Raw genomic sequence first — 11805 nt, forward strand, 5'->3', positions numbered from 1 at the left:
TTATTAAAATGTATATTTACAAGAATAATTCTAATCTTTATCGTTCTTAAACATATAACTACGCTCTAAAACATCTTTAGCTTGATTTATACGTTGACTAATGTACTGACTTCCACTTTTATCTGGATGATTAAGTATAATTAATTTTCTATATCGTTCTCTTAATAATTTCTTATTAAATTTTACTATATCATCGCCTTCAATTCCCATTATTAATAATGCTTCTTGTTCTGTCATAGGATCTTTAAACCCGGATGCAGGATATCGCAGTCGTAAATATAGTATATGAGCATAATTAGGATCTGATTTCTTAATACTTAGATTATCTTCATCAGGTCTTATTAATTTAATATTATTTAATGATGCAATCATTTGGGGTGTAAGATGAAGAAACTTACTATAAGCCGCTACAGATGACTTAATTGTTAAGGCAACCACAGTAGCACCTACTCCTATTATTATCGGTAGTACCATATGACATTTGAATATATATGAAGATAGGGTAGATTGACCCTGATGAGAATATTAACAGATTGGTAAGATTATATGGGGAACCATAGTTAAAGATCTTTGTACTTTTGTCTTCCTCGGCGAGGCAAAAAAAAAAGGTGGACAGAGAAAACATTGTGCACTACTGTTAGGGACACTTTGAATTACGACATGGTATTTAATACCTCTTACTTATAATCAGTTATGGATAGTTAGCCGAAATCATGGGGGATTATAAAAGATCATGTTTATGCAAATCTAGACAATTTGAGTCAATTCATATTAAGTTACTGAATTTCTTGACATTTTCCAACCAATTTGGCAGAACATCTGCGTTCTACCATTTTAATTCAATTTGATTTCATGTGGTGATAATAAATCCACCATCATTATGTAATGTATATGTTATATAGTTTATGAAAGTAACAAGTACATTAGGTGGATTCAGAGTGCAAATGCTTTATACTTTCGATTTATTATTATTCAGCCTAAGCAGATTTGTGCTAGACAGAAGCAATTTGATTAATAAATGAATCTTATCAGTTACTTACTGAAGTAACAGCACTAAGAAACTAATCACTTATAAACAGCTGATACAACTTAATTTATTTGCAGCCATTGACGCAAAGAAAATTTTCAGGCTATAGACGGTTTTAAACTTCTCCTCTTTTGCACGTGACCGGCCGATACCTAATCAAACCAACAAAACAATACAAGTGGAGAAAAGTCCGAACCCGAACACAACACAAAACAGGTGATTTAGAATTTTAGCCATCGGAGTGTCTAGCGGATAAATTTATATGACACATGTCGGATCGTAGACAAGATTCATGTTATTATAAAGCTAAGCGGTAATTACCTCATACATTAATATACGTAACCGTGGAGATATAACTTTATTAGACTAGGAAGTGATCTTTTTTCTCTCTACCATATGAGGCCATATCATTCAGGTCAAGTCTGGTCAAGTGACGATTTACAGGATAGAATATTCAAAACTGCGAGAGCAATCAGTTGATTCCAATGCACACACAAAATCATAACACTAGTATAATTAAAATTACTAAATTTATATTAAGCTAGTGTATGGTAATTATAGTAGTTAGAGTGTATGGTAGTGTAGGCTTAATTATTAACTTTGAGCGGATCGATGCATGAATTTTGTAGATTATAATAGCAATGTTACATAACCAGTGGATACTATTCTACAGATCATGGTTGCAAAAGGAGATAATTGTCCTTCGGTCGGCTCGCTAGTCAATGAATTCTGAAACTCACCAATATCTAATGACATCATGATTATAATCTCTCATTGATACTTACAAGCCTACAAGTATCATTCAATTGAGAACCACTATTTGCAACTATATTGCTACCACACGTTTACTAGTTCGGTGTTCAACTAATAGAATCTAACTTAATCAGTACTAAGTCTCTACTAATACTACTAAATCACCAATTGCTACTATCAGATCAATTAACTTCACTGACGGCTCACTGATTACCGGCAGTGTCCCATGCCCAAAAATTTTCCGCCATCAGTTGCACAAAAAAGTGAAAAAAAAAAATTGGCCGGACATTCACCTGATGCGGTTACAGAGACAAAAAATTCCTCGAAGTCTGTACGGGACTTGGCCATCCCACCTGGTTTCGAAAACCTATATATTAGTATTGTTTCCTTAATAATTGGAATTAGTATTGAATTTTTTTGATTAATATAGCAATTGATAATAGTTAACATATTAACATATCTCTAATCCTATTAATTTTATTATAATTTATCAATCATGTCTAGTGCCTCATTACATTGGTTAACCCAATTGAATACTACAGAAACCCCTGATAAGGTTTTAAGAAGAACTTCAATTATTGGTACTATTGGTCCAAAAACCAATGATGCTGAAGTTATGGTTAAATTAAGAAAAGCTGGTTTAAACATTGTTCGTATGAACTTTTCTCATGGTTCTTATGAATACCATCAATCTGTTGTTGATAATGCTAGAAAGTCTGAAGAATTATACAAAGGTAGACCATTGGCTATTGCTTTAGATACTAAAGGTCCAGAAATTAGAACTGGTACCACTGTTAATGAAGTTGACTACCCAATTGCTCCAGGTCATGAAATGATTTTCTCTACTAATGAAAAATATGCTAAAGCTTGTGATGATAAGGTTATGTACCTTGATTACAAAAATATTACTAAAGTTATTGATGTTGGTAAGATCATATATATTGATGATGGTGTTTTATCTTTTGAAGTTCAAGAAGTTGTTGATGAACATACTTTAAAGGTTAAATCCATCAATGCCGGTAAGATCTGTTCCCATAAGGGTGTAAATTTACCAGGTACCGATGTTGATTTACCAGCTTTATCTGAAAAGGATAAGGATGATCTTAGATTCGGTGTCAAGAACGGTGTTCACATGGTCTTTGCTTCTTTTATTAGAACTGGTGATGATATTAAAGAAATCAGATCCGTTTTAGGTGAAGAAGGTAAAGATATTCAAATCATTGCTAAGATTGAAAATCAACAAGGTGTTAACAATTTCGATGACATTTTAGCTGAAACCGATGGTGTTATGGTTGCTAGAGGTGATTTAGGTATTGAAATCCCAGCTCCTCAAGTTTTCGTTGTTCAAAAACAATTGATTGCTAAATGTAACTTAGCTGCTAAGCCAGTTATTTGTGCTACTCAAATGTTAGAATCTATGACTTATAACCCAAGACCAACTAGAGCTGAAGTTTCTGATGTTGGTAATGCTATCTTAGATGGTGCTGACTGTGTTATGTTATCTGGTGAAACTGCTAAAGGTAACTATCCATTCGAAGCTGTCTCTATGATGCACAACACTGCTATTATTGCAGAAAAGGCCATTGCTTATCAATCCTTACACAATGAAATCAGATCTTTAGCTATCAGACCAACCCCAACCACTGAAACCTGTGCCGTTGCTGCTGTTTCTGCTGCTTATGAACAAAATGCTCAAGCCATTGTTGTTTTATCTACCTCTGGTTTATCTGCCAGATTAGTTTCTAAATACAAGCCAAATATTCCAATTATGATGGTTACTAGAAATGAAAGATCTGCTAGATACTCTCACTTATATAGAGGTGTTTATCCATTCGTCTATACCAAGGAAAGAGTTGAAAACTGGCAAGAAGATGTCGAAAACAGATTAAGATGGGCTGTTTCTGAAGCTGTTGAATTAGGTATTATTACCAAGGGTGATTCCATCATTACTGTCCAAGGTTGGACCAGAGGTTCTGGTCACTCTAACACTGTCAGAGTTGTCCAAGCTTAGGTTGATTGATAATTTAAAAATTAATTACTTCAATTCTCGTACTTTCGTACTATTACTACTAGGCTTATCCACAGCTTTGATTTATACTAATATGAACCTTATATACTTGATAAATATATATCATACTAAAAACAGAGAGAAAACGTTGTAAGTGTAAAATCTTTTTTTTTTGCAATAATTTCAAATTTTCGCAAGGGGCGTGTCCTAGGCCAATTTGTATTAACTTATTTTTCACTTGTCGTACCGAGCTCACTCTCACTAAAATTTAGCAATCAGCTTTGAACCAATAGGCTTGTTATAGTGAGGTGATATTTATTGTATACGTACTATACTGTAATGTCACTCTTAACAAAACTGGCCATAAGGTCAAGTAGTGGGTATGGGTGTAGAATTGGTGTTAGACCATTAGTACAACAATTGCGTTTCAATTCTTCTACCAATCCTAACAATAGTAATGAGACCACTCATTTTGGATTTAAGACCGTTAATAAAGAAGACAAGGAGAAATTAGTTGGAGGAGTATTTTCATCAGTTGCATCTAAATATGATGTTATGAATGATGCTATGTCAATGGGTGTACATAGATTATGGAAATCACATTTTATAAATCGATTAGATGCTGGAATGAGACCAGGAAGTAATCGTGGACTTGATTTTCTTGATGTTGCTGGTGGTACAGGTGATATTGCATTTGGATTATTAGATCATGCTGAAAGAAAATTTAATGATACTAGTTCAACTATGACAGTTGCAGATATTAATGCTGATATGTTAAGAGAAGGAGAAAAAAGATTCCAATCAACTAGATGGAATGATGGATCTGATAGAGTTAAGTTTTTAGTACAAAATGGAGAAATTTTAGATCAAATTCCTGATAATTCTAAAGATGTATATACTATTGCATTTGGAATTAGAAATTTTACTGATGTTCAAGCTGGTTTAAATGCTGCTTATAGAGTTCTTAGACCAGGAGGTATTTTTGCATGTTTAGAATTCTCACAAGTTGATAATCCTGCTATTGACTATATTTATCAAGCTTATTCATTTTCTTTATTACCATTAATGGGTCAATTAATTGCTGATGATAGAGATTCTTATCAATATTTAGTAGAAAGTATTAGAAAATTCCCTAAACAAGAAGAATTTAAATCAATGATTGAAAAGGCAGGATTTTATGTACCTGAAAAGGGTTATGAAAACTTAACCTTTGGTGTTGCTGCTATACATATTGGTGTAAAACTTTAAATAATTTAAAATAGTTTAAATAATATTAAGAATCTTCTAAAAATCTCTTTTGTATATAGTTACTAAAATTACAATTACATATAATATTTACTTTTATATCTTATAAATATATATGGGTAAATGATTTAACCACATCTTCTGTAAGATTTAATGCTTTAATAAATCTAGACCGTTTATCAATACTATCAATTTCCATAGCATCTGCTGTTCCTGAAGTTGCATCAAGAATTTCTCCATTAGATATCTTAAATGGAATCGTTACTTCTCCTAATCTACTAACTGCTCTAAGTGTAAGCAATATATCAAAGAAATCTGATCCTCCATCAATAGATTCTAATGTAAGACTAATACTTTCAGAAATTTCGTGTTTCGTTTCTTCATCATTAGATTCATCATTTAAAAACAGATCTAAATTAAGTTCTTTGTGAGTTATAGGTTTTATAGTTGAATAAGTAGCATTTTCAGATATAGCATTTAAACTAAGTAATTCTTCATCAGTAACATCTTGAGGTAATTTTAATGATTCCTTAAGTTTTTTCTTAGCTTCTTCAGTTAATTCCTTTTCAGTATTCATACCAGATATGCTTCCTACTTTAGAACTACGTCTTGATCTTCCAATATTAGCATTAATAGCAATTGATTCTTTACATCTTGATTCTATAGTATTAAATAAATTTACAAGTACAATATGATTTCTAAACATTGGAACATAATAGGATATTTCTACCAACTTATTGATAAACATTGTTTTTACGGGTATGAAATCATTTGTAATTAAATCACTCGATATGTTGAATGGAATTTCTTTATCATCAAAAGTATGCAAATGATGAACTGCACTTTCATAATTGTTAAATTGAGAAATAGTAGGATTTTGACTAGTTCCTGTTGTATATTTCATTGGAGCCAAATAACCTAATAAATACAGGGGTATGAAAACTTCTTGATCAAGAACTAAATTTAATTCCCAATTGGATATTTCAGCTGATGTTGTAGATGAAGATGAAGATGAAGATGATGGTGGACCTTGAAGATTGGAGCTTGTAGGGTCATTAGTGTCTGATTTATTACCGAATTTGAATTTATACACGTCTAGCTTTGAACTTGAATGTAAGTCCCAATTTTCAGTTTTCAAATCCTCAAAATAATCAACCTGTTTCGAAGTAGACACAGGATCAATTCGGATCAATAATCCATGATTGAAACCTACAAGTGGAATTTTACTGTCAGTGGACACTTTATATTCGTGATTGATGTATCTGAAATCTTGCCAATAATGAATAAATACTCCCAATTGATTAGTCTCTTCATCATTTACTTTAACAGCACCTACTCTACTTACAAAGCCTTCATCCACTAACCAATCATCTTTCTTATTTTCTGTTTCAATAGTTTCAACTGCATATAATAACATTGATAATCGCTCTAATATGTCAAATGCATCAAAAGATGCTGATGAAAGTCTATCCATATTAGCTAAATAGCTTAAATTTGTAGGGAAATTATTCAATTTCTTAGATGTTAAATTCTTTAATAAGATTCCTTCAGCAATTGATTTAGTTCCAGTACCACTACCTTTAGAATAAGCCAAACTCTTTTGACTAGAATCTATAATTACTTGATATATCCCAGTTTCATCTTTATCCTTAGATATTATCTTTCCATGTAAATTCTTATCGAGAGTTTCAACTGCTTCAGTTTCTTGATTGGCAAATGATAATGAAACATTTACAATGGTTTCATCGTCAATAAAGTCAATTTCAAGTAATACATAAGATCCAGCAATTGATAATCTCTGAATCTTTTCATTCTTGGCTGCATTAATTGAATCAATAGTATATCCCGATTTATCAACGAATGTCTCTAATTTGAGTTGTTGAGCCAATTTTTGTATTAATTCTACTGAAACTTTGAAGTTGGGTGAATAATCATATAGTGACTCCAAAGGTTGGACTAGAACTCCATTGGATGACATTTGGTTGGGGGTTTGAGCAACTTACTGTAGTTAATAGTATTGACTAAGGCTAATTCTTATGCTGGCTGGTGGGATATTACATGTTAGGCGCAATTTTTTTGCATATTACAATAAGGCATTTTGCAGGCATAGTTTTGCAATTGTTTTACTATATTACTATTTTACTATTATTAATATTATTAATATTATTAATGTTTCATGTTAGTTACTGAATCACACGTATTCGTATATTACATATTAAGGATAGGTATAGTAGAAATAGTCATATATCTATTATATATATTTAAAGTAGTAAACTACTAATCTGTATTCTTGTGACTTCCGGCACGTGATCGAATATTTACTCCAATAATTTTTTTTTGGTACTACAATTTTTCAGAGTACGATGATTCATACTGAAACCAAAGCTGATTACAGCACCAACACCAACAAAATGTCTGTCATAACTCCGGAGATACAATCTCTTATTGATCCTGTTGTATCAGGATTGAAGCGTCATCAAATTGTGGGTGATAAAGTCATAGCATTGGCCATATGTCATTTATTAATGAAAGTAATATCAGCTGCGAGATGGACTAATCCATATGATTTAATTAATATAATTAGAAAAGTTGGAACTATTCTTAATACTGGATATCCAAAAAAGATTATAAGTGGGAATATTGTTCGTAGAGTATTGGCATTAATTCGTGATGAAATTGAAACTGAAAATAATGATAATACACCTATGATGAGTTCAATGTTTAGTTTATTATCAACTAATAGTACTGGTAATCAAAAAGTTCAATATAATCAACTGAAAAAGCAAAGTAGTGATTTTAGATCTATAATTATTCAAGGTATTAGAGATTTAGAAGATGAAATTGCTAATGTAAATGAAGGTATTGAAACAATGTCTGTTGATCTTATTCATGATAATGAAATTTTATTAACTCCCACTCCAACTTCAGAAACTGTTTTACAATTTTTAATTAAAGCAAGAGCTAAAAGAAAGTTTACAGTATTAGTTACTGAAAGTTTCCCCAATGATATTAATACATCTCATAAATTTGTTAAGAAATTAGCAGAAAATAAAATAGAAACTATATTAATTCCTGATTCAACTGTATATGCTGTTATGTCTCGTGTTGGTAAAGTAATTATTGGATCTTCAGCAGTTTTTGCTAATGGAGGTTGTTTATCAAATTCTGGTGTAACTCATGTAGTTGAATGTGCCAAAGAACATAGAACTCCAGTATTTGCTTTAGCTGGTTTATATAAACTTTCTCCATTATATCCATTCAATGGTGATGATTTAATTGAAGTAGGTAATTCTGGGAAAGTATTAAATTATGATGATTTTAAACTCATTGAAAATGTTGAAATAGTTACAAATCCATTAGATGACTATATACTGCCAGAACATATTGATATCTACATTACAAACGTTGGAGGATTTGCTCCTTCATTTATTTATAGAATCGTATTAGATAATTACAAGACAGAGGATAATAATCTCGAATAAGCAATGTATATACAAGATATTTTAATATATAATTCATAATTCATAAATCATAATTTATTCAATATCAATAAAAACTATAAACAATCCATATTTAAGCATTATATAACCAGTTATACAAGAATAACATTTTGTTCATGAGCCCCTATTGTTGCGCTGGATGTTCTTCAAGAATCTTACGAACATTCCCTTCACCATTTCCAATTGGAATACTAACAACATTTTCAGAATCAGCCTCTACTTTTGGAACCGTGATTATAATGGAATTTTCTTGAGGTTCAGCACTGATATCTGCAGCATTGACTGCCTTGTCAAACTTGAGACTACTTTGATAGCTCCTAGAACTAGAAGACTTCTCACCAGATTTCTCATCTTGTTTCTCTTCAGAATCTGAAATACTGATCTTTAATTCATTTTCTCTCTTTAAGAAGTCAATCTTTAAATCTTTATTCTTTAAATCTTCAATTTGAGCTGTTACAATATACTTATCTTTTTCTTCTTTCAAATCAACATTATTATCAAAGCCAACAAAAATCTTACCATCATTAAAGTGTCTGAAGAAATCACCATCAAATGGGAATCCTATAGCATCAGTTGGATAAAATGTCAGTGGAACTAAACTTCTCTTATCAGGATAAGTTTGATCAATTAAACCTCTTGTAGAGAAGTAACCACTAGGGAAGTTTGATTCATATCTTCTGGGTCTATTAAAGAATCCTCTGTCAAAGAAACTGTCTAAACTTGAATTGAAAAAATCGTTAAAACTCATTGTAGCTATAATTGAATTTGAATTTGAATTTGTCCTTAGTTACCATAATTTAATATCCAGATTATAGACCATTAACCACTCCTTATATAGTCAAGATATGACTGCAAAATTTCGTGATCGCAGCAACAGAAAAATAAAAAAATTGAGTTCTAGAATATCCCCGAAACAACTAGAAATTTCTACACAGTGGAGTGATTTTAGGGATGAGCGGAGAGGTTAGTAACCATTCATTTTGTTTATTGAGGTTGCAAACTAAGTATATACAAAAAAATAAGATTATAATTACACCCCCCTTGAATGACCACTACAGACCCTCACAGTATCAGTATCCCTTTAGGTGAATGGGGGGATGGTTAAATTGCGGCCATTATGAAATGAGTAATGATGAATTCAGAAATTTCTAGAAAATCATCCACGGATATATGTTGCATCAATCTTAGCTAAACTTGGTCCTAAATATAGAGTAAGCTTTCTTCTATAAGCAGTAGGATTTTGTAATTGAATTGGATTACCTTCGAAATATACTGTATCAAGTTCAGTTAATTTCCCTAATTGTTGACCAACTTCTTCAAAAGAAGCAATTCCATTATATGAACACCAAAAGTCGGTTAATTTAGTTAAATGACTAAGATTTTCTAATTTAGTTATTCTATTAGAAGTTATATCCAATGTAGTTAATTTGGTATTATTCTCTAAATTTTCAATTTTTTCAATACCATTATGAGATAAGTAAAGTTCTTCTAAATTAACTAATTTATCTAATCCTTCAATTTTAGTAATTCGATTTGATTGTATAGAAAGAATCTTTAAATTCAGTAAATTAGTCATATTTTCAAATCTTTCAATTCTATTCTTACCTAACCATAATTGTTCAAGATTTACCAATTTATTAAGAGTTTCTGAAATAACACTGATTTTATTCCCTCCTAATTCCAAATTTTTAATTTTAGTCAAGGTTTCAAGATTTTGAATTTCTTTAATTTTATTTTGAACGAAATAGAGATTCTCTAATTCGGTTAAAGTTTCAATATTCTTAATGGTTTTTATATTATTAAATGATAAATCAAGATTCTTAAGTTTTGTAAGATGTTTAATATTACTAGAAATATGATTAATTCTATTATCATAAAGATCCAATTCTTCTAATGTTTCACCAGGAAGATCTTTTACTCCCACTATAGATGTTATTAAATTTTGTCTTAAACATAATGATTCTAATTTAGAAAATCTTGATAAATTTAATGCTTCTAATGATCCAATCTTTAAATGGATTAAATCAATATATGAAGAATCATCAGGATAATCTGCTGCTAAATCTTCATCAGAAGGTAATTGTTCAGGATGTTCATCAGGAATTATTACATTCTGTTGAGTAGCAGTATTATGAATTACTGTTGGTTGATGTTCAATTGGTTGAGGTGGATATTCTTCTTCTTCATCATCATCTTCTTCATCTTCGGTATGAGATAATACTTGTGGGTCATCATGTAAATGATGAATCTCACAATATTCTACTCCGTTCTTAATATTCTCAGGTGACTCCTTTGTCATTGTTATACTATCTTTTTATATATATGATAATTATGGATTTAAGCAATGTCTTAACTATTCGTATGACTGGCTCTTTGGGGAAGCACTACTCGGGGACATTACATTACAAATGATCACGTGACCATCTTACTCTAGTAAAGAATCTTACTCTTACTCTTACTCTTACATATATGATATGATATATGATCAAGTACATCTACAATTAGTAATAAGTTATTTCAATTTAAATAATATTATAGTAAAGATCACTTCAGCTACAAAAGCCGACATCTACTATCTAAAAGATCGTAAAAAGATTAGTATATACAGAGTGAAGGAAAGCAAAGAGCATTATTTATGGATGTCAGAATCTTAATTCAAATATACAACATATGAGGAATTATAAGTAGTTGATACTCTATAATTTTTGTTCTTCTTCAAAAATATAATCAATGGCTTCACCAACAGTCTTGATTTCATCAGAAATCTTGTCAGGAATTTCTAAATCAAATTCTTCTTCTAAAGCAACTAAAGCTTCAACGGTATCCAAGGAATCTAATCCTAAATCCTTTTGGAAAGAAGCTTCTAAAGTTAATTTAGATTCTTGTAATGCAGCAACAGTTTTTAAAGCTTCAAAAGCTCTTTGAGTAACTTCTTCCTTAGTAATTGGAGCAACAGCATAGAATCTCATTGGAGTAATGATAGATTTAGAAGCCAAAGGAATTCTAGCAACTGGACGAATAGTTGAACGTAAAGCCAATCTGAACATTGTATTTGTTTATATTTGTTTATATTTGTTTATAGATCTAATGATAGTAACAAATTGTTGTACTAATGTATACGATAGACTATACTATGGATCTTTCTATACACCAGGATTTCTTCCAGAGAGATTTTTTTCTGTTGACCAACCAAAATGGGCGGTACTGCAGATAGGGAGCTTACGTCAGCACGCACACTATATAAGTGACTATAACTATAAGTATAATCTAAA

The 11805-nt window shown here is 31.0% G+C and overlaps 8 protein-coding genes across 8 annotated transcripts; 3 read left to right on the forward strand and 5 right to left on the reverse strand. All coding sequences in view use genetic code 12, as the record gives it.

Moving 5' to 3' along the window:
- Positions 1-30: 30 nt before the first annotated feature.
- MDJ2 (Mdj2p) lies at positions 31-474 on the reverse strand (the record flags this gene model as incomplete). The annotated part of the gene is made up of 1 exon (XM_064880191.1): positions 31-474. One exon carries the CDS (start codon positions 472-474, stop codon positions 31-33), a length of 444 nt encoding a protein of 147 aa, XP_064738303.1.
- Positions 475-2145: 1671 nt separating this feature from the next.
- Positions 2146-3929, forward strand: CDC19 (pyruvate kinase). The gene has a single exon (XM_064881605.1). The coding sequence runs from the start codon at positions 2277-2279 to the stop codon at positions 3789-3791; it is 1515 nt and encodes a 504-aa protein (XP_064738304.1). The 5' UTR covers positions 2146-2276; the 3' UTR covers positions 3792-3929.
- On the forward strand, positions 3930-5149 carry COQ5 (2-hexaprenyl-6-methoxy-1,4-benzoquinone methyltransferase). The gene has a single exon (XM_064881606.1). It carries the CDS (start codon positions 4128-4130, stop codon positions 5034-5036), a length of 909 nt encoding a protein of 302 aa, XP_064738305.1. The 5' UTR covers positions 3930-4127; the 3' UTR covers positions 5037-5149.
- Positions 5137-7102, reverse strand: MED1 (Med1p; the record flags this gene model as incomplete). Its single annotated transcript, XM_064883347.1, has 1 exon — positions 5137-7102. Exon 1 carries the CDS (start codon positions 7009-7011, stop codon positions 5137-5139), a length of 1875 nt encoding a protein of 624 aa, XP_064738306.1. The 5' UTR covers positions 7012-7102.
- A 231-nt stretch (positions 7103-7333) lies between these two features.
- Positions 7334-8565, forward strand: GCD7 (translation initiation factor eIF2B subunit beta). Its single transcript, XM_064881607.1, has one exon. The coding sequence runs from the start codon at positions 7397-7399 to the stop codon at positions 8513-8515; it is 1119 nt and encodes a 372-aa protein (XP_064738307.1). The 5' UTR covers positions 7334-7396; the 3' UTR covers positions 8516-8565.
- HSP21 (Hsp21p) lies at positions 8548-9311 on the reverse strand. The gene has a single exon (XM_064881608.1). The coding sequence runs from the start codon at positions 9279-9281 to the stop codon at positions 8658-8660; it is 624 nt and encodes a 207-aa protein (XP_064738308.1). The 5' UTR covers positions 9282-9311; the 3' UTR covers positions 8548-8657.
- Positions 9312-9327: 16 nt separating this feature from the next.
- Positions 9328-10989, reverse strand: SDS22 (type 1 protein phosphatase-activating protein). Its single transcript, XM_064884118.1, has one exon. It carries the CDS (start codon positions 10830-10832, stop codon positions 9690-9692), a length of 1143 nt encoding a protein of 380 aa, XP_064738309.1. The 5' UTR covers positions 10833-10989; the 3' UTR covers positions 9328-9689.
- On the reverse strand, positions 10932-11731 carry ACP12 (acyl carrier protein). Its single transcript, XM_064881609.1, has one exon. The coding sequence runs from the start codon at positions 11578-11580 to the stop codon at positions 11230-11232; it is 351 nt and encodes a 116-aa protein (XP_064738310.1). The 5' UTR covers positions 11581-11731; the 3' UTR covers positions 10932-11229.
- Between the last annotated feature and the right edge of the window lie 74 nt (positions 11732-11805).

This window comes from Scheffersomyces amazonensis (genome assembly GCF_036850825.1).
Source record: "Scheffersomyces amazonensis strain UFMG-HMD-26.3 chromosome Unknown RJT21scaffold_3, whole genome shotgun sequence".
Lineage (NCBI taxonomy): Eukaryota > Fungi > Ascomycota > Pichiomycetes > Serinales > Debaryomycetaceae > Scheffersomyces > Scheffersomyces amazonensis.